The sequence below is a fragment of the Mustela nivalis genome (genome assembly GCF_964662115.1).
Source record: "Mustela nivalis genome assembly, chromosome: 11".
Taxonomy (NCBI): Eukaryota; Metazoa; Chordata; class Mammalia; order Carnivora; family Mustelidae; genus Mustela; species Mustela nivalis.
Genome location: NC_139030.1, coordinates 1,475,201 through 1,498,812, shown reverse-complemented (window position 1 = coordinate 1,498,812; position 23,612 = coordinate 1,475,201). Strand labels below are relative to the sequence as shown.

Genomic DNA, 23,612 nt, shown 5'->3' with positions numbered 1-23,612 from the left:
ACTTTCTCTTACTTATCTCAGTAATGGTTACACAAGTCTTCATCTTCAAAATCCATCAAGATGTGTTTGTGTCCTTGGGTCTATGTGCTGTTTGCCAAAAAAAGTTCATTACAAGAAAAAGCCAATTTTATGTTGGTACCCAGTTAAAAACCACTTGGGCTTTCTTGTGGTCTTCGGATCAAACTCAGATCCCTGCCTCAGAACTTCTCTCCCAGATACAACTCTAGTTTCACTTACAGCTCCTTAAATGAGACACACTAGCTCCTGCTCCTCCCTCTCTATCCCTGCTTCCCACATCCTACATGGATAACTCCTACTTATTCCTCAGGCTTCAATTTAAGTGTCATTGTAGAAGCTTTTCCCGACTGCCAAATAAATCCGTCCTCTCTTCCAACTTAGGTGCCCTCTGTTGTGTGTCACAGCCACTAGGTCCCACTCCCTGACCTCCACCTCAGCAAGATCATTCATTACACTAGCTTGCAGTGTCCAATGAGCATCTGAATGTCAAGAACCATATCTTCAAGTATAGCCTAAGTAGGAGTTCAAAGAATGTGCAAAATGTTCAAATTCTATGCCATCCTTCTTGTTACAGTTAGCCTTTCTAGGGCAGCTTGACTTCAAGACCCCTTTGCGGCAGTTCCCCAAGGTTGGAGACCTTGAAGAGGCACAGGTTTTATTGTGAGAATCCAGAGAATTGACAGCAACTGACCCAGCTCCAACACCAGAGGAGACATTCAGGTAAAGCTCTCATTCCTGTCTAAGCCTGCTTCTTCTGTCACATGAAAGGGGGAACTTTGAGTTCTAATGATTATGTCCTTCCTAAACATAAAAGCTGAATGACTGACCAGGTGTTAAAGAAGACAAGGAAACGTTTATTGTGTTGAGCAGACCTTATTTTCATTACAGTACCAGGAAATTCATTCTCAGTTTACTTCAGGTGCAGAGGGCTCTGCAGACATTTAGAGCCCCAGTGCTTGTTCCCAAGCAAGGGGCAGCACCTGGACCTATGTTGCATTTGATGGAACAGGATTACAGTAAAACAAAATAATTATAAAGAAGGTTTTCTAATACATAACTTCCTTTAAAAACTCTAACTTTTTTCCCTAGGTTTACCTTGTTATTACCAAGTATAACTGGTGGGAAAATATGATACTTGATAATCTTTTTCTCAAATTGTTGACTTAGATTTTGCTACTTTTATTTTGAAGAGAAATTATGCCCCGTCGCTGGAAATCTAAAAGATGACAAGTAAGGCAATGCATAAATTACAGATGGGACAGTCTTAGCTCACAACCTAACTTGTTTCCTCTTAAATCTTCTACATTTGGCCTGTGTTGCTAGGTAATTTAAGACTCAGGAGATAGCCTCTTGCTTGGAAAATCATTATCAGAGAGTTTAAACTTAATGCACTACTTTGGGGGAGCATGCAGCTGCTTGAAGCTGATTTTGTGGTTTCTTTTTATAAACTGTCAGCACTCGATGGCACCCTGAAAAGAAGATATCCACTACTCCATGCAGTAACTCACAGCTTCCCAGAAGTGTCATTTCTGAATTAGATCAAGAGATCAAATACCAAATGAAAGAAAACTGGTATCCTCCAGAGAGTTTGAAATATCAATCACAACCTGAGTTAATGGTCTAATTAGCTTGAATTCAATCAGGTAATTACCAAAGTCATGACTGACATCCCCCCCCACTACATCAAGCAGGGAAAACATGAATTGAAGTAAAAAATGTCATCTCACCAAACTAGACACAATAGCTATTTTTAACCCATCATCCCAAAAAAATATCCCCATAAAATCAAATACTTAAAAAATTATTAAAATTACACACTGGTATAGATATTTAAATAATTTTGCACACAATCCACCTTCCATTTGTTGTTGCCAACAAACAGTTTCCATTAGGTGACTTTACCAAAACATTTCCATTTCCATGAAATTTGATGCCATAGCACTAACATTGTATTTAAAAAATGCACTAGAAATTCCCTTGAAACTCAAGTTGAATTACTTCTTTTAATCACTCATGACAATTTTAGAAAAGAAATACTTTTAAGTACTCAAATTTACTCCCAGGTTAGATGTGGATAAGGAGAATAATTTTACTTGTTGCAAGGAGAGCAGTGTCTGACTTATTGAAAATTATGGTGTCCTTCTAGTATAACTCCCAGCTAAAGGAAACTGGGATTTCCTTCCTATTTCTTGGGCCAGTCTCTTCTGAAAACTGCAATGCCACCCCTAGCTTTCAGCCTTCATTCCGGGACTGAGTCCCTGCAACCAGGCAAAGGTTGTTCATTCAAGCAGAGCCTCAACATGGTTCATATGAGGACTTGACAGCAAAGTTCATTAAGCTCCATTCCTGGAAATGATTTCTATTAATAATCTCTCCCACGAGCTGAGTTCACACAACACACGGGCCTACCATGAGGCATATGTGTGTAGTAGATAGGCAAATATCTGTATGTTTCCATTTGAAATGCCACATTTTGAGATTCTACACTTTATCAACCTTATGAAAAACCAATGTGTCATCATTCTGAGTACAATTTTAAAACAAACACAGTCATGTCCCTACAGCTCCAGCAGCAGGTGTGCATGGGTTTTGATCTCAAATACCACTGTTCATAGAACATAAAAATTCACACTGCTGCATGGCACTCTGACATGTCACATTATTTTACATTACTCTGGCACTGATTCAGAAAGAAAATTTTCTATTATGGCATGATGAGACAAAAAGAACTCCACTACATATAAATAAATGATGGTTTTAAAACAATGCACTGTGAATAGTTTCCAGAAGCTTGAGTGTTTCAGTGCAATCAGCTCTTGCTTCTTGGGGAAAAAAAAAAAAATATATATATCTTTTCGGTCACAATTTGCTTTCACATAGTAAAGACACAGACAAAGCTGACCAAGACCAAATTTTAGTGGTACTATTATTTCCTAGGGCATTAGAGGTTCACCCTGACAGATGCTAACGACACAGGAAACAAGAGAAGGAAGGCCCTAGATTACTTAAAAAGCAAACTGGGTCTTACATAGATTCAGCTATTGGTAAGACTTATGTTTAGGGTGGTGATGGGTAAGGGCAGTGAGGACACACATACTACACAGAGAATAGATTTCACACTGTACCCTCCTCACATGGAATATGCATAAAACATTTGGTGGAAAGACATGAAGAAAGGTGACCTGTTCCATGTCCCATGGGAATCAGCATTAAAGCATACCTGAATGCCTTCAGTATTTCTTGTTCAATCTCCCAGAAAATAAACTCAGAAAATGCACAATTCCTTTTATAGTTGTAAACTGAAGCAGCGGCACCAGAAGCCTCTCTGAAGGCTTACTTAAATCTAAGATGAAGCTGAGCAAATGTTTTTTGCTCTCATTGAGTCTATCCCTTCAATTGCTCTGACCAGGTGAGCAGGGCAAAGAAAACTCAAGCTACAGACTTGTCAACAGCAATGATTCTGAGGGACTTTTTAGACTTGGATAAATTTATCTAAAAATCTTTTGAGTTCCCCTCTTCCCAATTTTTTTTTTCCTCTTCCCAATTTTTAATTTAATTACAAAAGCAAACTGAAAAGCTCCTTCAGACTGACTCCTAAGCTAACTTTTGCTTATGTGAATATGGAAAAAATTAATTATTTAATATTTGTCATAAGACTTTGATTTTTAAAAAAGACTGCAAATCATTATTCCCTGATGTGGAAGAGTGAGGATTCAGCTATTCATCTGTAGTCCTTCCTCACATTTTTAAAAAGGAGGCAAAATATTAGAGACAAAAGCAGTTTACACTGGAAGGAGGTACAGTCCATGGGAGTGCTCTTGCTGCCACACCTTGCAGCCTGAGCAAATGGAGGGAAGGACCTAGAGCCTTACGCCCATGCAGGCCAACAAAACACCAGAAGACTCCCTGTTGGTGCCTCCCTGCATTGCCTGCTCACCAGGAGAGGCTACTCCAGAAGGGCTATTCTGGGCTGCTAAAGTAAAAACACTAAAAGCAGTGCCTAAAGGGCTAATGTTGAAATGTGATTATGTGCAGTCAGAATAGGTGATACATGGGCAATTTTGGCAAACCAAAGGCAACCCACAGTACTAAACTAAAAGGAATACAGAAAAGTCAAACCCAACTTTGCCTAGGTCTGAGAGAGGAACCCCCCTTCTTCCCCAGGAATGGAGGGATGGATGATGCGATGACCTTCCTGAGGGAGCCTGAGCCCTGCAAGATGGATCATCAGAGGGGCTCACTATGGCTATATCCAGTAAGGAAATCAATAACATACTTTTTTTTTTTTTTTAAGAAAGTGGGAAGAAAAAGCAAAGACATTCACAAATACAAAAACTGTTTACAAAACAATTACCTAAAAAGTTTACTGGGGTTGGGTGGGGAATAAGAATCATGTTTTCATTTCAAATTAGTCACATGGGACTAATGGTTTATAAAAGAGAATGGCCAATTTCTGTCTTCCTCATCTCCCACACAAACACCTTAGAGTCCTCCTATTCCTGATATTTTCCCTACCCTCACCCCAAACCACCCCATCCCATCCCCAAATTAATCTGCAACGAGCGAACCCCAGGACACATGATTGTTGGTTGGGTTCCAATTTGACAATGAACCTAACGCTCGGGAAGAGAACAAAAAGACACAGGAGCGGCACTGGCAAAAACCTCAAGGTGTGTGGACCCTGGACAAGACTTCTGCCACACGGCTTCTGCCACCACAGCACTAAGCTGCAGACTGAGCTCCGCTGCCAGTAAACTGAGGTAAGGAAAAACATGGCGGCTCTGCCTGGATGGCTTCCTGTGGTGGTGCAGCATGTGTATGCTCTTGGGTGTAGGCACCACAGAACTCATTTTCTCCCAGTTGCCTTTGCCACTTTCCCTCTGGTTAGAAGATCGCTCTTTACAGAGTCTCAAAAGATCAGCCACTTGTCTTCCTCTGAGGTACAAATCCAATAGAGTCTTAATTCCAAAGATCCAGAGCCCACTGGTATGCAGAAGTCGAAATCAAATGCTCAGAATCAAAAGGTGTGGCACACCTGCCCAGCCAGTTTATCAGCAGTTGTAAAGACACATCAGAAAAAAAACTAGCATTTAATATAAAAAGTGTTTTTCAAATGGTGTAATTTCCTATCCTCCTGTGAATGAAGATCATAACTCTTCTCGTTTCTGAGGTCCTATGGGAAAAGAGAACAATTGAAAATAAAATGGTTTATCCTCAAGTTACAAAAATATACACTGGATTTTTTTTTCCAATATTGTAACTTATTAATTATGGCCCCACCTCCCTTTTATCTCTCTTCTTAAATTTTAGGAGCTTTGGTTTGGTGTCCTTATATTTTAAAAACAAAAACAAAATTTAAAAGGCCTTTTTGTTTTTAAAAACTACCCGCATATGCCCACTCCAGCAGAACTGTTTTCACAAATACAATATTTACTTCTGGTAAAAATGCATGTATTTTTAGTCAGGATTCTTCTTTTTTCACTTAATAACATATAAACATTTTCCTAAATAAAAGTGAAGCTCATTTGCCATTCTCTATTCTTGGATGTTTAAACTGTTTTTAAATTTTTCCATTTATAGGACTTTTTCCTTATATGGACTTACTTCTTTAAGGTAAATTCTCAAGAAAGGAATTACTGAGGGAATAAACATGTTAATGGTTCCTGACAGCTGATTTTATTGTTTGTTTGTTTGTTTTTTTAAGAGAGAGGGCAAGAGAGAGTGGGAGGGTCCACGAAGGGAGAGAATCTTAAGCAGGCTCCACACCCAGTAGAGCCTGACAGCTAGACTTGCTCTTATAACCTTGGCATCACGACCTCAGCCAAAATCAAGAGTCAGACACTTAGCCAACTAAGCTACCCAGGCACCCCAATTTATTGCTTTTTAACAAGGATTGTTCTAATGCACAAAGCTTCAGCAAGGCAGACCCAGAGCAGTTTCTTCACCATCTCCCCAACAAATGGCATCATCAGTATTAATAAGCATATTTTCTCAATTGAGTATATATTAATGACAGATTCCTTTAATGTGATTATTATTTCCTCAACTCCACTTACTATTTGTGTTCTCCTCTTATTTGAACAGTATGTCTACATTCTTTACCCATGTATCTTCAGCTTTTACTAGTGAATTTCCATTATTTCTATGCTGAATATTCAGTGTCTTGGCCATGATACATCATGGTATACAGTCTTCAAGATGATTAGGTGAATCACTCAAGATCCATGTTCTATAATTCCTTTTTTAAATTACTTTCGAGCTGAATATATGTTAAAAATCCAGATCTCAGCTTATTAATAGTTTAAAAAAGGTCATTTTTGTATTCTAATGATTTTTGTCAACTGTATACCATTTGAGATGTACAAAGAGTAGGGAAAATATTACATGAAGATTTAGTCCCTTCCACTCTTAGCCTAAGTTCAAAACAAACACTCCATTATCCACCCCAATATGCTTCTTTGAAAAAACACTTTTTTCAAATCAGTACCTAACTTTGTCTTGATCCTAAATGTGTTCATTTACTAGTGCCTGGAGAGATTTAATAATTAAAAAAAAAAAAAATCTGACAAGAGATCCTCAAAATAGTATCAGGCTTGTCAGATGGAGGTAAGAACCTAGAGCCTCACATCCAAGCAGGCTACCAGAAGACTCCTCATCTTATATCACAAAACTCACAAGCCTAAATAACAATAATCGCAATTAAAGCACCTTTTCTCAAAAAAAAAAAAAAAAAAAAGAAAAAGAAAAGAAAAGAAAGAAAGAAAGCAAGCAAGCAAGCAAGAAAGAAAGAAAGAAGGCAAAGCAAAGAGGACAGGAAGTGTATTAATACATACCCTTTAGGACAACTAAAAAAGAAAAATATACACTGGTTGATATCAAGACAGAAGGGGTGAGATTCCTTTTATTCATTATTCTATTGTTTTTGCAATAAACACAAATCAGAAACTCAAATAAGTACTTCCCTAAAACCAAAGGTTGGACCTACCTTCCCAGCCTGACTCTTGTATTGTCTTCTCCTTATCCAGCACTCCCATCTCTTTCTCCCTCTGGAAGCGGATCTGTAGCTGCTTGATCTCCTGGTCGTAGTCCTGCCACTCTGGGACAATTCGAACAGCTGCTTCTAGCTTGGGCTCTTTGGTCATTGGATTATTACACTGTGGAAACCCAAATCGCATACTTCAACCAAGCTCAAGACAGGGAACATTATACGGAATTCAAAGGTGTGCTGGTTCTTAGGTTATAAATCCCAACTAAACAAAATGAATAACACTGAGGAATCAGATGACAGATTAGTAGAAGCAATGTGGTAGTAGGTCACATAAAGCTTCTATGAAGTTGTGGGGAGTGACAGGAAAGCAGGAAAAGAAAGTTCCTGTGGTAAAATCACAAGGCACAGAGATAAGACAAGTAGTAACTTTACTGATTTTAAGTAGTGAAAACAGCCCCATCAGACACTAGAGGACTTGGCTGCCTGCTGTAAGCAGCAGAGATCTATGGATGTTACTGTAAGGCATGCTGCAGTTCCCAACCTGCACAACTACAAAGAAGACTAAAAAGACTCTATGTATTAATAATGATCTAGTTATAAATTACACTGGACTAAGATGCAGAAAAGAACCACAGACAACTTACCAAATCTATTGTCTTTGCCCTTTTCTTAGAGGCATCATCACACCACGTTTCACACCAAAGCCATTCTTGAGGGAGTGATTTAATTGGCACCTGATGGATCATGTTATTGGGCAAATCCTGTTTGGTAAAAAGAAAATAAAATACAACAATCTCAGGTTCTGGGGGAAATTTATATGAATGCACAGTAAATTAGTGATGATAGCGACTCACTACATATCATATACCAATCACAAATTTTTAGAACTGAAAGGGTCTATTAAAAACCTTAGAGAAGATAAAATATTTATTTGTGATTTTTTTTCACATTTATCATCCCTTCTTTTGCAATCAGTTTAAGCTTCCTACTTTTTTTTATCTGTTTTTTTTTTGTTTGATTGTTTGTTTTTTATTTCTTTTCAGCATAACAGAATTCATTGTTTTTGCACCACACCCAGTGCTCCATGCAATACATGCCCTCATTAATACCCACCACCTGGCTCCCCCAACCTCCCACCCCCTGCCCCTTCAAAACCCTCAGGTTGTGTTTCAGAGTCCATAGTCTCTCATGGTTCACCTCCCCTTCCAACTTCTGCACAGCAAAGGAAACAGTCAAGAAAACAAAGAGCAACCCACGGAATGGAAGAAGATATTTGCAAATGACAGTACAGACAAAAGATTGATATCCAGGATCTATAAAGAACTCAAACTCAACATACACAAAACAGATAATCATATCAAAAAATGGGCAGAAGATATGAACAGACACTTCTCCAATGAAGACATACAAATGGCTATCAGACACATGAAAAAATGTTCATCATCACTAGCCATCAGGGAGATTCAAATTAAAACCACATTGAGATACCACCTTACACCAGTTAGAATGGCCAAAATTAGCAAGACAGGAAACAACATGTGTTGGAGAGGATGCAGAGAAAGGGCAACCCTCTTACACTGTTGATGGGAATGCAAGTTGGTGCAGCCACTTTGGAAAACAGTGTGGAGATTCCTCAAGAAATTAAAAATAGAGCTTCCCTATGACCCTGCAATTGCACTACTGGGTATTTACCCCAAAGATACAGATGTATTGAAAAAAAGGGCCATCTGTACCCCAATGTTTATAGCAGCAATGGCCACAGTCACCAAACTGTGGAAAGAACCAAGATGCCCTTCAACGGACGAATGGATAAGGAAGATATGGTCCAGATACACTATGGAGTATTATGTCTCCATCAGAAAGGATGAATACCCACCTTTTGTAGCAACATGACGGAACTGGAAGAGATTATTTGTGATGTTTTTTAAAACCACAAAGTTTAGAAGACTCAAAACATCTACCTATGACAAGCACTTGAAAATTTTTAGCTTAAAACTCACAAATAACCTGCACCTAGACTTCCCTCCATAAGGGTAATTCTAAGGAAAAAAATGCTACTGCCTCTTGAAAGTTAACTAACCATAGAGTGTGGTTTTTATACTTCACAGTTTTGCATAAAAGAAGCTCTGAATCCACCTTGTCAACTGGGGCTTGATCCCAAGTGGATGAAGCTCTCATGTTTTTCAGCCAACTGTATGCTTTGAAGCTCTTTTTCCTCAGCAACCCTTTTGAGTTTGACACAATAAAATGTCCCACTGTCTTAAGACACAAATAACCAATATGATCCAGAAATTCTACCTCTGAGTATATGCACAAAAGAAATGAAGCAGGGACTTAAACAGAAACTTGTATACCAATGTTCACAGAGGCATTATTCACAATAGTCAAAAGCTGGAAACAAGCCAAATGTCCATCAACAGATGAATGCATACACAAAATATGGTGTATCTATATGTACATATATAGATCTATATATGTATATATCTATACATATGTACATATGTATATCTATATATATGTACATATATAGATACACACACACAATGGAATATTCTTCAATCTTAACAGGAAGAAAATTATAAAGGATGCTATGACATGGATGAAACTTGAAAATGTTATACAAAGTTAAATAAGCCAGGTGCAAAAAGAAAAATTATTGTCTGATTCTGAAAGTATCTAGAATAGGCCAATTCATACAGATAGAAAATAGAATAGAGGTTTCCAGGGGCTCAGAAGAGGAAAGAAGGGAGAACTATTGTTTAATGGGTACAGAGTTTCAGTGTGGGATGATGAAAAAGTTCTGGAGATGGACAGCTGCACAACACTGTGAATGTACTTAATACCACTGAACTGTATACTTAAAAATGGTTAAATGGCAAATTTTATGTTACATGAATTATACTTAATTATGTAGGTAAAATAAAAACACTCATAGACAAGAAAAACTGAAAAAAAAACCTGTTACTAGTAAACTTATACTAAGGAAAACTAAACGATATTCTTTTGGCAGATGGAAAATGATCCTATATGGAAATCCAGAAATGCAGGAAGAATGCAAGGCCACCATGTAAGCCAATCTAAATCTTAGAAATAGATAATGCTTGTATTGTAGGAGAATACTTCTGGGGTTTAAAATATAGAGAAATCTAAAATACAAGACAATAGCCATTCAGGCTGATGAGGATAAAGGGAGTCAGTGAGTTCTAAGGCCAGTATTACTCAAACCTGGTATGCAGACTACAGCAAGGAGCTTGCTAGGAATGCAAGTTCTTGTACCAGACCACATACCTACTGAATCGGGCTGTGGGGATGGGACCCAAGAATTAATGGTTCAACAAATTCTCCAAGTGAATCTGGTATATATGCTAAAATTTGAGAAGCGCTGTGCTAATGTTTTTGCACTCTCTGGTAGGTGGGTAAAATATACCAATTAATATTAGCCTTTGCAATTCAGAAATGCATATTATAATCTCTAAAATAATCATTTAAAAAACTGTAAAAAAAAAAAAAGTATATAGTTTAAGGGGCACCCAGCTGGCTCAGTTTGTGGAGCATGCAACTCTTGAGCCTGGGGTTGTTGAGTCTGAGCCCTATGTTGGGTGTAGAGATCACCTAAAAATTCAAAAATCTTTAAAAAAAAGAAAAAAAAATATATATATATAATTTAAGCTAATCTGAAAGAAAGTTATTAAGGAGAAAAAAGAAACAGAACACATGGAATAAGCAGAATACTAGAAAAGCCAATCTTACCAGTGAATATATTAATTATAAATGCACTAAATATTCAAATTAAATGATTGTTATACCAAACATAAAAACCAACAGATATAAGCTAGTTATAAGAAATAGAACTAAAACACAAGGATAGAGAAAAACTGAAAACAGAAGGATAAGAACAATATACCACATAACCGTACCTGAAAGGAAAACTGGAATAGATGCACTAATATTAGGTGAAGCATATTTTAAGACCCCAGGACTACCCAAAATTATTAAAGGTTCATTTGTATGATATATAAGACTTACAAGTTTTTCAGATACCTAATAATATAGTCTAAAAATACATAAAGCAAAATCTGACAAACCAGAGATGAGAAGATACCACAATATAGAAAAATCTTTTAAACAGAATTTTCTCTCAGTAACTAATAAAAAAACAAACAATTTAAAAAAAAACCCAAAACCATAATTTGACCTAATGGCCTATATCTAATATCTACAAGATATAAAACCAAATGAAATATTTACCAAAATGTTTACCAAAACATTACCAAAATGTTTACCAATCACATTTGGGTCAACAAAATTCATATGCCTAAAGTCATACAGAAGAACTCCTCAAACCATAAAGAATCTGAGCTAGAAATTAATAACAATATATCTAGAAAGTTCCCATGTATTTGGAATAGTTCCTACAAAACTCATGAATCAAAGAAGAAATCACATTGGAAACTAGAAATATGCTGTACTAAATGACAAGGAAAATACTACATATAAAATGTAGGGAATGCAGCCAGAGCTTTGCTGAGACAGAATCTGACTATTTTCAAATGCATATACTAGAAAAGACTAAGAATTACAAACTAAACACCTATCTCAAGAAATCAGGAAAAAATCAACAAATTAAGGAAAGTAAGAAGTAAGAAAAAGAACAAATTAGTGAAATAGAAAAGAAACATATTGATAGGATGAAAAACATTAAAAGATGCTTCTTTAATTCCTGGTGAGGTGATAAAGGAAAAGAAGGCACAATAAGTGATGTCAGGAATTTTTAAGAGAGCTTTCAATTAGCAATAATCATGCCTCGGATAAACCTCATTGGCTATGATACTGCCACTGTGCAAAGCTTGGGAATTTTTAAGAGAGAAAGAGAGAGAAGATACCAGTATAGATGCTATGGGACTTTAAACAGACAACTGGACTAATGAAAGCATTCTGGTTCTTGAGACACATTTTCTTTTTCTTTTTGATACACATTTTCTAAAGCTGATTATACAGTGCACTTACAATCTGAGCATGGCACAATATGTAAGTTATATGCAGTTTTTAAAAATCAGAGGATAGTACAGGCAACTTCATGATGATATGTTAAGAAATTTAGAGACAGCTTAACAAAGGCACTGATAAAAGAAGTAATAAAAAATGTCAACAGAATCATAACTATTAAAGAAACTGAAATCATAATTTAAGCACAAAGAAATTAGAGGCTTCACTAATGATACCACCAAACATTTAAGAAAGAAATAAAGCCAATCTTATAAAAACCAACTATCGATAAATGAAAACAAACAAACAAACAAACCCACAACCCAACTCATTTAATTAAGCTTCAATACCAAAATCTGACAAGAGATATTATATGCCAATATCACATAACACCACAAATGCAAAATTCTTAAATATTCGCCCCCCAAATTCAGGACTATCTAAAAAAAATAATAAATCAGGATCAGTTGGATTACAGAATTCAGAAGTTATACTTAGGTATAAAATTTACTATATTTACATTTATAAAAGAGAAAAATCATATTATTTTAGCAGATGTCAAAAATTTACAAAATTTAATGCAAGAGATCTTTTAAATAGCAAATAAGGACTAAAAGGAACTTCCTTAATGTGAATAAGGGATATCTACAAAACAGCTACAACAAACATCGTACTGAAGTGATGAAATGCTGAATACTTTCAGAATTTTTGAGTCAAGAATGCCCACTATTAATATTTCTATTCAACATTATGGAAGTCCCAGTGAAAGCAAGAAAGCAAGAAAAAAAACCCTTATTAAATTTTTTATTTATTTATTTGAGCGAGAGAAAGAACAAGAGTGAGCACAGGAGGTAGAAGAGCAGAGGGAGAGGGAGAAGCAGACTTTCTGCTGAGCAGGGAACCAGGAATGTAAGATTGGAAAAGAAAAAGTAAAATTGCCAGTATCTGTAGATATCTCCTTACATATCTAGAAAAGCAAAAGTATATACAGATTAGCAGGATACCTGAATACAATAATGAGCAAAAATCAACTGCAATTCTAGATACCAGCAATAAACAGAAACAAAAGCACTTTTTTTAAGTTTTTTTTTTTTAAGGTTTTGATGTTTTTTTTTAAGGTTTTTTTTTTTTTTTTTGGTAGACAGAGATCGCAAGAAGGCAGAGAGGCAGGCAGAGAGAGAGGAGGAAGCAGGCTCCCCACTGAGCAGAGAGCCCAATGCGGGGCTCGATCCCAGGACCCTGGGATCATGACCTGAGCCGAAGGCAGAGGCTTTAACCCACTGAGCCCCCTAGGCACCCCAGAAACAAAAGCTTTTAAAAAGAACTCTTAATGAAGATGTACAAGATATCTATGAGGAAAGCAATCAACATTATTGAGAGAAATTAAACACAACCCAAATATAAAACCCTAGCAAGTGTTTTTTTTTCCTCCTGAACTTAATAAGTTCATTCTAAAATGTATATGAGAAAATAAAGGACAAAGAATACTCTAAGACATTCCTGAAGAATGAGGTGGGAGGATTTAATTTACTGGGTATCACGACTTATTATAGAACTATAGTAACCAGATATTTGTAGTATGGATGTGAAGATAGAAAAACAGACCAATCAAAAACCAGAAGACCCAGAAATAGATCCATCCATACATGAAGACTTCATATCTGACAAAGATGGTATTGTAGAGCAGTGCATTTCATTAAGAAAAGAACTTATATATATACGTACATAAAAAAGAAAGTTGAACTCCATCTCAAAAACAAATTCCTACTGGATACAGATTTGCATATGAAAGAAAAAAACAATAAAGCACATATTTTAAAAGTATCTTTGTGGCTTGAATAGGGGTCAAAAAGCATTAATCATAACAAAAAATACTGACCAGTCTGACTACAAAAGATACCATTAAGAGAGTTAAAGTGGGAAATTTTGCAACATATATAACAAAGGATACACTATCAGTATAAAGAATGCATGTAAATCAAGAAAAAATCCGAGGGGAGGAGTCAAGATGGCGGAGAAGTAGCAGGCTGAGACAACTTCAGCTAGCCAGAGATCAGCTAGATAGCTTATCTAAAGATTGCAAACACCTGAAAATCCATCGGCAGATCGAAGAGAAGAAGAACAGCAATTCTGGAAACAGAAAAACAACCACTTTCTGAAAGGTAGGACCGGCGGAGAAGTGAATCCAAAGCGATGGGAAGATAGACCCCGGGGGGGAGGGGCCAGCTCCCGGCAAGCGGCGGAGCAACGGAGCACAAAATCAGGACTTTTAAAAGTCTGTTCCGCTGAGGGACATCGCTCCAGAGGCTAAACTGGAGCAAAGCCCACGCGGGGTCAGTGTGGCCTCAGGTCCCGCAGGGTCACAGAAGGATCGGGGGTATCTGAGTGTCGCAGAGCTTGCACGTATTGGAACGGGAAAGCCGGCTGCAGAGACAGAGCCGACAGTAAGCTCGCAGCTCAGGGTTACCTTGAACCTGTCACAGGCTCCGTGAATCGGAGAGCAGCCGGAGGTCAGGCAGACGGGAGTAACTGGGCGCTGGTCTCTGAGGGCGCACTGAGGAGTGGGGCCCCCGGGCTCTCAGCTCCTCCAGGCCGGAGACCAGGAGGCCACCATTTGTATTCCCGTCCTCCGGAACTCTACGGAAAGCGCTCAGGGAACAAAAGCTCCTGAAAACAAAGCCGATCGGATTACTCAGCCCGGCCCCTGGTAAGGGCGGTGCAATTCCGCCTGGGGCAAAGACACTTGAGAATCACTACACCAGGCCCCTCCCCCAGAAGATCAACAAGAAATCCAGCCAAGACCAAATTCACCTACCAAAGAGTGCGGTTTCAATACCAAGGAGAGCAGCAGAATTCCAGAGGAGGAGAATGCAAAGCACGGAACTCATGGCTTCCTCCCTGTGATTTTTTTTTTCCTTTTCTTTTTTTTTTTTTTCCCTGTGATTTTTTTAGTCTTGCAGTTAATTTAATTTTTTTCTTTTTCATTTTTTTTCTCTTCTTCTGCTAATATTTTTTTAAACTTTTACCCTTTTCTTTTTTAACATTTTTTAACTAGTTTATCTAATATATATTTTTTCCTTTTTATATTTTTCTTTATTTGTTTTCCTTTTTTAAATTCTTTTCTTTTTTTTTTTCTTTCTTTCTTTTTGAACCTCTTTTTATCCCCTTTCTCCCACCTCACGATTTGGGATCTCTTCTGATTTGGTTAAAGCATATTTTCCTGGGGTTGTTACCACACTTTTACTATTTTACTTGCTCTTTCATATACTCTTATCTGGACAAAATGACAAGGCAGAAAAATTCACCACAAAAAAAAGAACAAGAGGCAGTACCGAAGGCTAGGGACCTAATCAATACAGACATCAGTAATATGTCAGATCTAGAGTTCAGAATGACAATTCTCAAGGTTCTAGCCGGGCTCGAAAAAGGCATGGAAGATATTAGAGAAACCCTCTCGGGAGATATAAAAGCCCTTTCTGGAGAAATAAAAGAACTAAAATCTAACCAAGTTGAAATCAAAAAAGTTATTAATGAGGTGCAATCAAAAATGGAGGCTCTCACTGCTAGGATAAATGAGGCAGAAGAAAGAATTCGTGATATAGAAGACCAAATGACAGAGAATAAAGAAGTTGAGCAAAAGAGGGACAAACAGCTACTGGAACACGAGGGGAGAATTTGAGAGATAAGTGACACCATAAGACGAAACAACATTAGAATAATTGGGATTCCAGAAGAAGAAGAAAGAGAGGGGAGCAGAAGGTATACTGGAGAGAATTATTGGGGAGAATTTCCCCAATATGGCAAAGGGAATGAGCATCAAAATTCAGGAGGTTCAGAGAACGCCACTCAAAATCAATAAGAATAGGCCCACACCCCGTCACCTTATAGTAAAATTTACAAGTCTTAGTGACAAAGAGAAAATCCTGAAAGCAGCCCGGGAAAAGAGGTCTGTAACATACAATGGTAAAAATCTTAGATTGGCAGCTGACTTATCCACAGAGACCTGGCAGGCCAGAAAGAGCTGGCATGATATTTTCAGAGCACTAAACGAGAAAAACATGCAGCCAAGAATACTATATCCACCTAGGCTATCATTGAAAATAGACGGAGAGATTAAAAGCTTCCAGGACAAACAACAACTGAAAGAATTTGCAAACACCAAACCAGCTCTACAAGAAATATTGAAAGGGGTCCTCTAAGCAAAGAGAGAGCCTACAAGTGGTAGATCAGTAAGGAACAGAGACCATATACAGTAACAGTCACCTTACAGGCAATACAATGGCACTAAATTCATATCTCTCAATAGTTACCCTGAATGTTAATGGGCTAAATGCCCCAATCAAAAGACACAGGGTATCAGAATGGATAAAAAAACAAAACCCATCTATATGTTGCCTACAAGAAACTCATTTTAAGCCCGAAGACACCTCCAGATTTAAAGTGAGGGGGTGGAAAAGGATTTACCAAGCTAATGGACATCAGAAGAAAGCAGGACTGACAATCCTTATATCAGATCAATTAGATTTTAAGCCAAAGACTATAATAAGAGATGAGGAAGGACACTATATCATACTCAAAGGGTCTGTCCAACAAGAAGATTTAACAATTTTAAATATCTATGCCCCCAACGTGGGAGCAGCCAACTATATAAACCAATTAATAACAAAATCAAAGAAACACATCAACAATAATACAATAATAGTAGGGGACTTTAACACTCCCCTCACTGAAATGGAAAGGTCATCCAAGCAAAAGATCAGCAAGGAAATAAAGGCCTTAAACGACACACTGGACCAGATGGACATCACAGATATATTCAGAACATTTCATCCCAAAGCAACAGAATACACATTCTTCTCTAGTGCACATGGAACATTCTCCAGAATAGATCACATCCTCGGTCCTAAATCAGGACTCAACCAGTATCAAAAGATTGGGATCATTCCCTGCATATTTTCAGACCACAATGCTCAGAAGCTAGAACTCAACCACAAGAGGAAGTTTGGAAAGAACCCAAATACATGGGGACTAAAGAGCATCCTTCTAAAGAATGAATGGGTCAACCGGGAAATTAAAGAAGAATTGAAAAAAATCATGGAAACAAATGATAATGAAAATACAACAGTTCAAAATCTGTGGGACACAACAAAGGCAGTCCTGAGAGGAAAATATATAGCGGTACAAGCCTTCCTCAAGAAACAAGAAAGGTCTCAGGTACACAACCTAACCCTACACCTAAAGGAGCTGGAGAAAGAACAAGAAAGAAACCCTAAGCCCAGCGGGAGAAGAGAAATCATAAAAATCAGAGCAGAAATCAATGAAATAGAAACCAAAAAAACAATAGAGCAAATCAACGAAACCAGGAGCTGGTTCTTTGAAAGAATTAATAAAATTGATAAACCCTTGGCCAGACTTATCAAAAAGAAAAGAGAAAGGACCCAAATAAATAAAATCATGAATGAAAGAGGAGAGATCACAACTAACACCAAAGAAATACAAACTATTATAAGAACATACTATGAGCAAGTCTACACCAACAAATTTGACAATCTGGAAGAAATGGATGCATTCCTAGAAACATATAAACTACCACAACTGAACCAGGAAGAAGCAGAAAGCCTGAACAGACCCTTAAACAGTAAGGAGATTGAAACAGTCATTAAAATTCTCAAAACAAACAAAAGCCCAGGGCCAGACAGCTTCCCGGGGAAATTCTACGAAACATTTAAGGAAGAACTAATTCCTATTCTCCTGAAACTGTTCCAAAGAACAGAAATGGAAGGGAAACTTCCAAACTCATTTTATGAGGCCAGCATCACCTTGATCCCAAAACCAGACAAGGATCCCATCAAAAAAGAGAGCTATAGACCAATATCCTTGATGAACACAGATGCGAAAATACTCAACAAAATACTAGCCAATAGAATTCAAAAGTACATTAAAAGGATTATTCACCATGACCAAGTGGGATTTATTCCAGGGCTGCAAGGTTGGTTCAACATCCGCAAATCAGTCAATGTGATACAACACATCAATAACAGAAAGAATAAGAACCATATGATACTCTCAATAGATGCTGGAAAAGCATTTGACAAAGTACAGCATCCCTTCCTGATCAAAACTCTTCAAAGTGTAGGGATAGAGGGCACATACCTCAATATCATCAAAGCCACCTATGAAAAACCCACCGCAAATATCATTCTCAATGGAGAAAAACTGAAAGCTTTTCCGCTAAGGTCAGGAACACGGCAGGGATGTCCATTATCAACACTGCTATTCAACATAGTACTAGAGGTCCTAGCCTCAGCAATCAGACAACAAAAGGAAATTAAAGGCATCCAAATTGGCAGAGAAGAAGTCAAATTATCACTCTTCGCAGATGATATCATACTGTATGTGGAAAACCCAAAAGACTCCACTCCAAAACTGCTAGAACTTATACAGGAATTCAGTAAAGTGTCAGGATATAAAATCAATGCACAGAAATCAGTTGCATTTCTCTACACAAGAAAGAGAAATTAAGGAGTCCATCCCATTTACAACTGCACCCAAAACCATAAGATACCTAGGAATAAACCTAACCAAAGAGGCAAAGAATCTATACTCAGAAAACTATAAAGTACTCATGAAAGAAATTGAGGAAGACACAAAGAAATGGGAAAATGTTCCATGCTCCTGGATTGGAAGAATAAATATTGTGAAAATGTTTATGCTACCTAAAGCAATCTACACATTTAATGCAATTCCCACCAAAGTACCATCCATCTTTTTCAAAGAAATGGAACAAATAATGCTAAAATTTATATGGAACCAGAAAAGACCTCGAATAGCCAAAGGGATATTGAAAAAGAAAGCCAACGTTGGTGGCATCACAATTCCGGACTTCAAGCTCTATTACAAAGCTGTCATCATCAAGACAGCATGGTACTGGCACAAAAACAGACACATAGATCAATGGAACAGAATAGAGAGCCCAGAAATAGACCCTCAACTCCTATGGTCAACTAATCTTCGACAAAGCAGGAAAGAATGTCCAATGGAAAAAAGACAGCCTCTTCAATAAATGGTGTTGTTAAAATTGGACAGCCACATGCAGAAAAATGAAATTGGACCATTTCCTTACACCACACACAAAAATAGACTCAAAATGGATGAAGGACCTCAATGTGAGAAAGGAATCCATCAAAATCCTTGAGGCAGCAACCTCTTCGACCTCAGCCGCAGCAACATCTTCCTAGGAACAATGCCAAAGGCAAGGGAAGCAAGGGCAAAAATGAACTATTGGGATTTCATCAAGATCAAAAGCTTTTGCACAGCAAAGGAAACAGTTAACAAAATCAAAAGACAACTGACAGGATGGGAGAAGATATTTGCAAACGACATATCAGATAAAGGACTAGTGTCCAAAATCTATAAAGAACTTAGCAAACTCAACACACAAAGAACAAATAGTCCAATCAAGAAATGGGCAGAGGACATGAACAGACATTTCTGCAAAGAAGACATCCATATGGCCAACAGACACCTGAAAATGTGCTCCATATCACTCGGCATCAGGGAAATACAAATCAAAACCACAATGAGATATCACCTCACTCCAGTCAGAATGGCTAAAATCAACAAGTCAGGAAATGACAGATGCTGGTGAGGATGCGGAGAAAGGGGAACCCTCCTACACTGTTGGTGGGAATGCAAGCTGGTGCAGCCACTCTGGAATACAGCATGGAGGTTCCTCAAAATGTTAAAAATAGAACTGCCCTATGACCCAGCAATTGCACTACTGGGTATTTACCCTAAAGATACAAACATAGTGGTCCAAAGGGGCACGTGCACCCGAATATTTATAGCAGTAATGTCCACAATAGCCAAACTATGGAAAGAACCTAGATGTCCATCAACAGATGAATGGATAAAGAAGAAGTGGTATATATACACAATGCAATACTATGTAGCCATCAAAAGAAATGAAATCTTGCCATTTGCAACAACATGGATGGAACTAGAGCGTATCATGGTTAGCGAAATAAGTCAAGCAGAGAAAGACAACTATCATATGATCTCCCTGATATGAGGAAGTGGTGATGCAACATGGGGGCTTAAGTGTGTACGAGAAGAATCAATGAAACAAGATGGGATTAGGAGGGAGACAAACCATAAATGACTCTTAATCTTACAAAACAAACTGAGGGTTTCTGGGGGGAGGGGGGTTGGGAGAAGGGGGGGTGGGTTTATGGACTTTGGGGAGGGTATGTGCTTTGGTGAGTGCTGTGAAGTGTGTAAACCTGGCGATTCACAGACCTGTACCCCTGGGGATAGAAATACATGTTTATAAAAAAAAAAAAAAAAAAAATTAAAAAAAATAAATAAATAAAATTAAAAAAAAAAAAACAAAAAAAAGGCAACCAAAAAACATTTACAGTTTTGGACAGGAGTTTCCCTCATGTTTGGATAAGGATGCAAATTCAACTTCATAATAAATTACAGTGCATCATAAAGATTAAGAGAAAAAAGAAAGAAAAAAGAAAAAATCCCATGAGAGACTATGGACTCTGAAAAACAACCTGAGGGTTTTGAAGGGGGGGGGGGGCGGGAGGTTGGGGAAGTCAGGTGGTGGGTATTAAGGAATTAAGGAGGGCATGTATTGCATGGAGCACTGGGTGTGCTGCAAAAACAATGAATACTGTTACGCTTAAAAGAAATAAAAAAAAAAAATCCCAAACAACCCAAATACTTAAATAAATAAACATATCACAAAAGAGAATACCTAAATGGCCATAAACACACTAAATGGCACTCAACTTCATTATATTAATAATGGAAATGCGAAAAATAAAACCACAATGAGGAACAACATCAGCAAAAATGGTAGAGTAACGAGTTCTGAAAATTCACCTCTCCAAAAAAGCAGTCAAAAACAGAATCAACTTTTTTCAGAACTCTGAAAATTAACCATTGGTTTGCAGCAACCTAAGGAGCAACTAAAAGTCAACAAAAAAATGCTTGGATATTGATAACCATGAATTTTGAGGCATCTGAACTTACTCTATTCCTATTCTCCCTGGTCTCCATCAGCCTCAAAAAATAAAGGCCTGCACTCCCTTACTGGCAGAGGAGAACAAAGCTGAAGATCTTTCAAGCTTTATTCCCAAACAGAGCCATTATTTGAAGACTGTACTATATAGGCCCGTTTCTATTCAGTCTCAGTTGAATGTAACCCAGTGATAAAAAGCTTCTCCTTTGTAGCACCTAAGGATTGTATTAAGCTTTCAGAGGCTATATGAAGTGAAGCAAAGAATATACTACACAAAATTCTTTTTTTTTTCAACAATTTTATTTATTTACTTGTCAGAGAGAAAGAGAGCAAAAGAGCATGAAAGCCCAAGCAGGGGGTATGGCATGCAGACAGAGGGAGAAGCACACTCCCCACTGAGCAAGGAGTCTGATGGGGGACTCGATCCCAGGACCTTGGGATCATGACCTGAGGTAAAGGCAGATGCTTAAATGACTGAGTCACCCAGGAGTCCCAGTAAGCAAAATTCTTAAGAGGAGAAACAAAAGAATGAGCTATCCATAGGAGACTTTGAAAAGAAAAGATATATTCCTGGGAAAAGAGAAGGCCATGCACATGTATAAGGCTCTGAGCATGCTTAGTGGTGTATGCATAAGGAAGAAAAACCTAATAAAGCTCTCATCTCCAGTTGATCTATGGCTCTATGCAACAAAGAAGTTAGAGTTGTAAACTGCCTGGCTTACTGTTGAAAATGGTTCCAACATGCACCCAGAGGCCGTGGGCAAAGAATGGAAGTCTTAGTGGTTCTGAATACTTAAGGAAATTTCCGTCCACTTTTCGCTGATCACTAAGCTAATCAGGCAGATCAAAAATGTAGACCTCACAGAACTGATTTAAGAAGTTCAAAAACATGGGCAGAAGGCATGAACAGACACTTCTCCAAAGAATACATACAAGTGGCTAACAGACACATGAAAAAAATGTTCATCGTCATTAGCCATCAGGGAAATTCAAGTCAAAACCACATTGAGATACCACCTCACACCAGTTAGAATGGCCAAAATTAACAAGATAGTAAAACAACAAGTGCTGGAGAGGATGTGGAGAAAGGGCAACCTGCTTACACTGTTGGTGGGAATGTACGTTGGTGCAGCCACTTTGGAAAACAGTGTAAGGATTCCTCAAGAAATGAAAAATAGAGCTACCCTATGACTCTGCAATTGCACTACTGGGTATTTACTCCGAAGATACAGATGTCGTGAAAAGTAGAGACATCTGTACCCCAATGTTCATAGCAGAAATGGCCACAGTCACCAAACTGTGGAAAGAGCCAAGATGCCCTTCAACAAACGAATGGGTAAAGAAGATATGGTCCATATATAAAATGGAGTATTATGCCTCCATCAGAAAATATGAATACCCAACTTTTGTATCAACATGGATGGGACTGGAGGAGATTATGCTGAGTGAAATAAGCCAAGCAGAGAGAGTCTATTATCATACGGTTTCACTTACTTTTGGAGCATAAGGAATAACATGGAGGACACTGGGAGCTGAAGAAGGGAAGTGAGTTGGGGGAAATTGGAAGGGGAGACCAACCATGAGAGACTGTGGACTCTGAAAAACAAACTGAAGGTTTTGGAGGGGAGGGAGGTGGGGGGTTGGGTGAACCTGGTGGTGGGTATTGAGGAGGTCACATATTGCATGGAGCACTGGGTGTAGTGCATAAATAATGAATTTTGAAACACTGAAAAAAAATTAAATTAAAAAAAAAGTTCAAAAACAAACAAACAACTACTACTGCAATAAGCAGCAACAATAAACCCTGGGGAGGGGAGAAAGTCTGATATCCAGAATTGCCACACTATATTACTTAAAATTTCAATTTTCAACAAAAATGAAGAGACATACAAAATACCAAATATACAAAATCCATATACAGGGGTAAAAAGTAATTAATAGAAACTATACTTTTGGAGGCCTAGACATTGGATTTACAACACAAGGACTTAATAGCAGGTATCTTAAATATGTTCAAATAGGAACAAAGGAAACCAAGTATAAGAGAACTAAAGGAAAGGATGAGAATGATGTTTCAAAAATTAGAAAATAAAGAGATACACACTATACAAAAAAACAAACAAAATCTACTGTTGAAAAGCACAATAATTTAAATGAAAATTCACTAGATGGGTTTAACCAGATTTGAGCAGCAGAAAAGATAATCAGGTCAACTGAAGATAAATCAACTAACTGAGCTCTCCTAGTCTTAAGATTTTCCAAGAGCAGAAAGAAGAATGAAGAAAAATAAAAAGAGTTCAGAGAACTCTGGGAAACCATCAAATATATGAACACATTCAACAGGAGTCCGAAGAGGAGAGAAAAAGAGGCAAGAATAATACTTAAAGAAATAAAACTTCCCAAATCTGGTGAAAACCATAAATCTACACATTCAAGAAGTTCAATGTACTCCAAGTAGGATTAATTCAAAAGAGACCCAACCTAGTTACCTCATAACCAAAGTATCAAAAGAAAAGACTGGAGATAGTACTTGTCAGGTAAGGGATTCTCAAGATTAACAGCTCATTTCTCATCACAATACATGGAGGC

At 37.7% G+C, this 23,612-nt stretch overlaps 1 protein-coding gene across 2 annotated transcripts in view; it reads right to left on the bottom strand.

Annotated features, from left to right (window-relative positions):
- Positions 1-851: 851 nt before the first annotated feature.
- UGGT1 (UDP-glucose glycoprotein glucosyltransferase 1) overlaps positions 852-23,612 on the bottom strand; it is a 135,093-nt gene continuing 112,332 nt past the window's right edge. For both annotated transcript variants that reach the window (XM_082690328.1, XM_082690327.1), the window contains 3 exons: positions 7,651-7,767; positions 7,004-7,172; positions 852-5,191 (listed from right to left, as the gene is read on the bottom strand). In XM_082690328.1, coding sequence (XP_082546454.1) covers positions 5,166-5,191; positions 7,004-7,172; positions 7,651-7,767 — 312 coding nt within the window. In that variant the 3' untranslated portion in view covers positions 852-5,165. The remainder of the gene's footprint in view (positions 5,192-7,003; positions 7,173-7,650; positions 7,768-23,612) is intronic.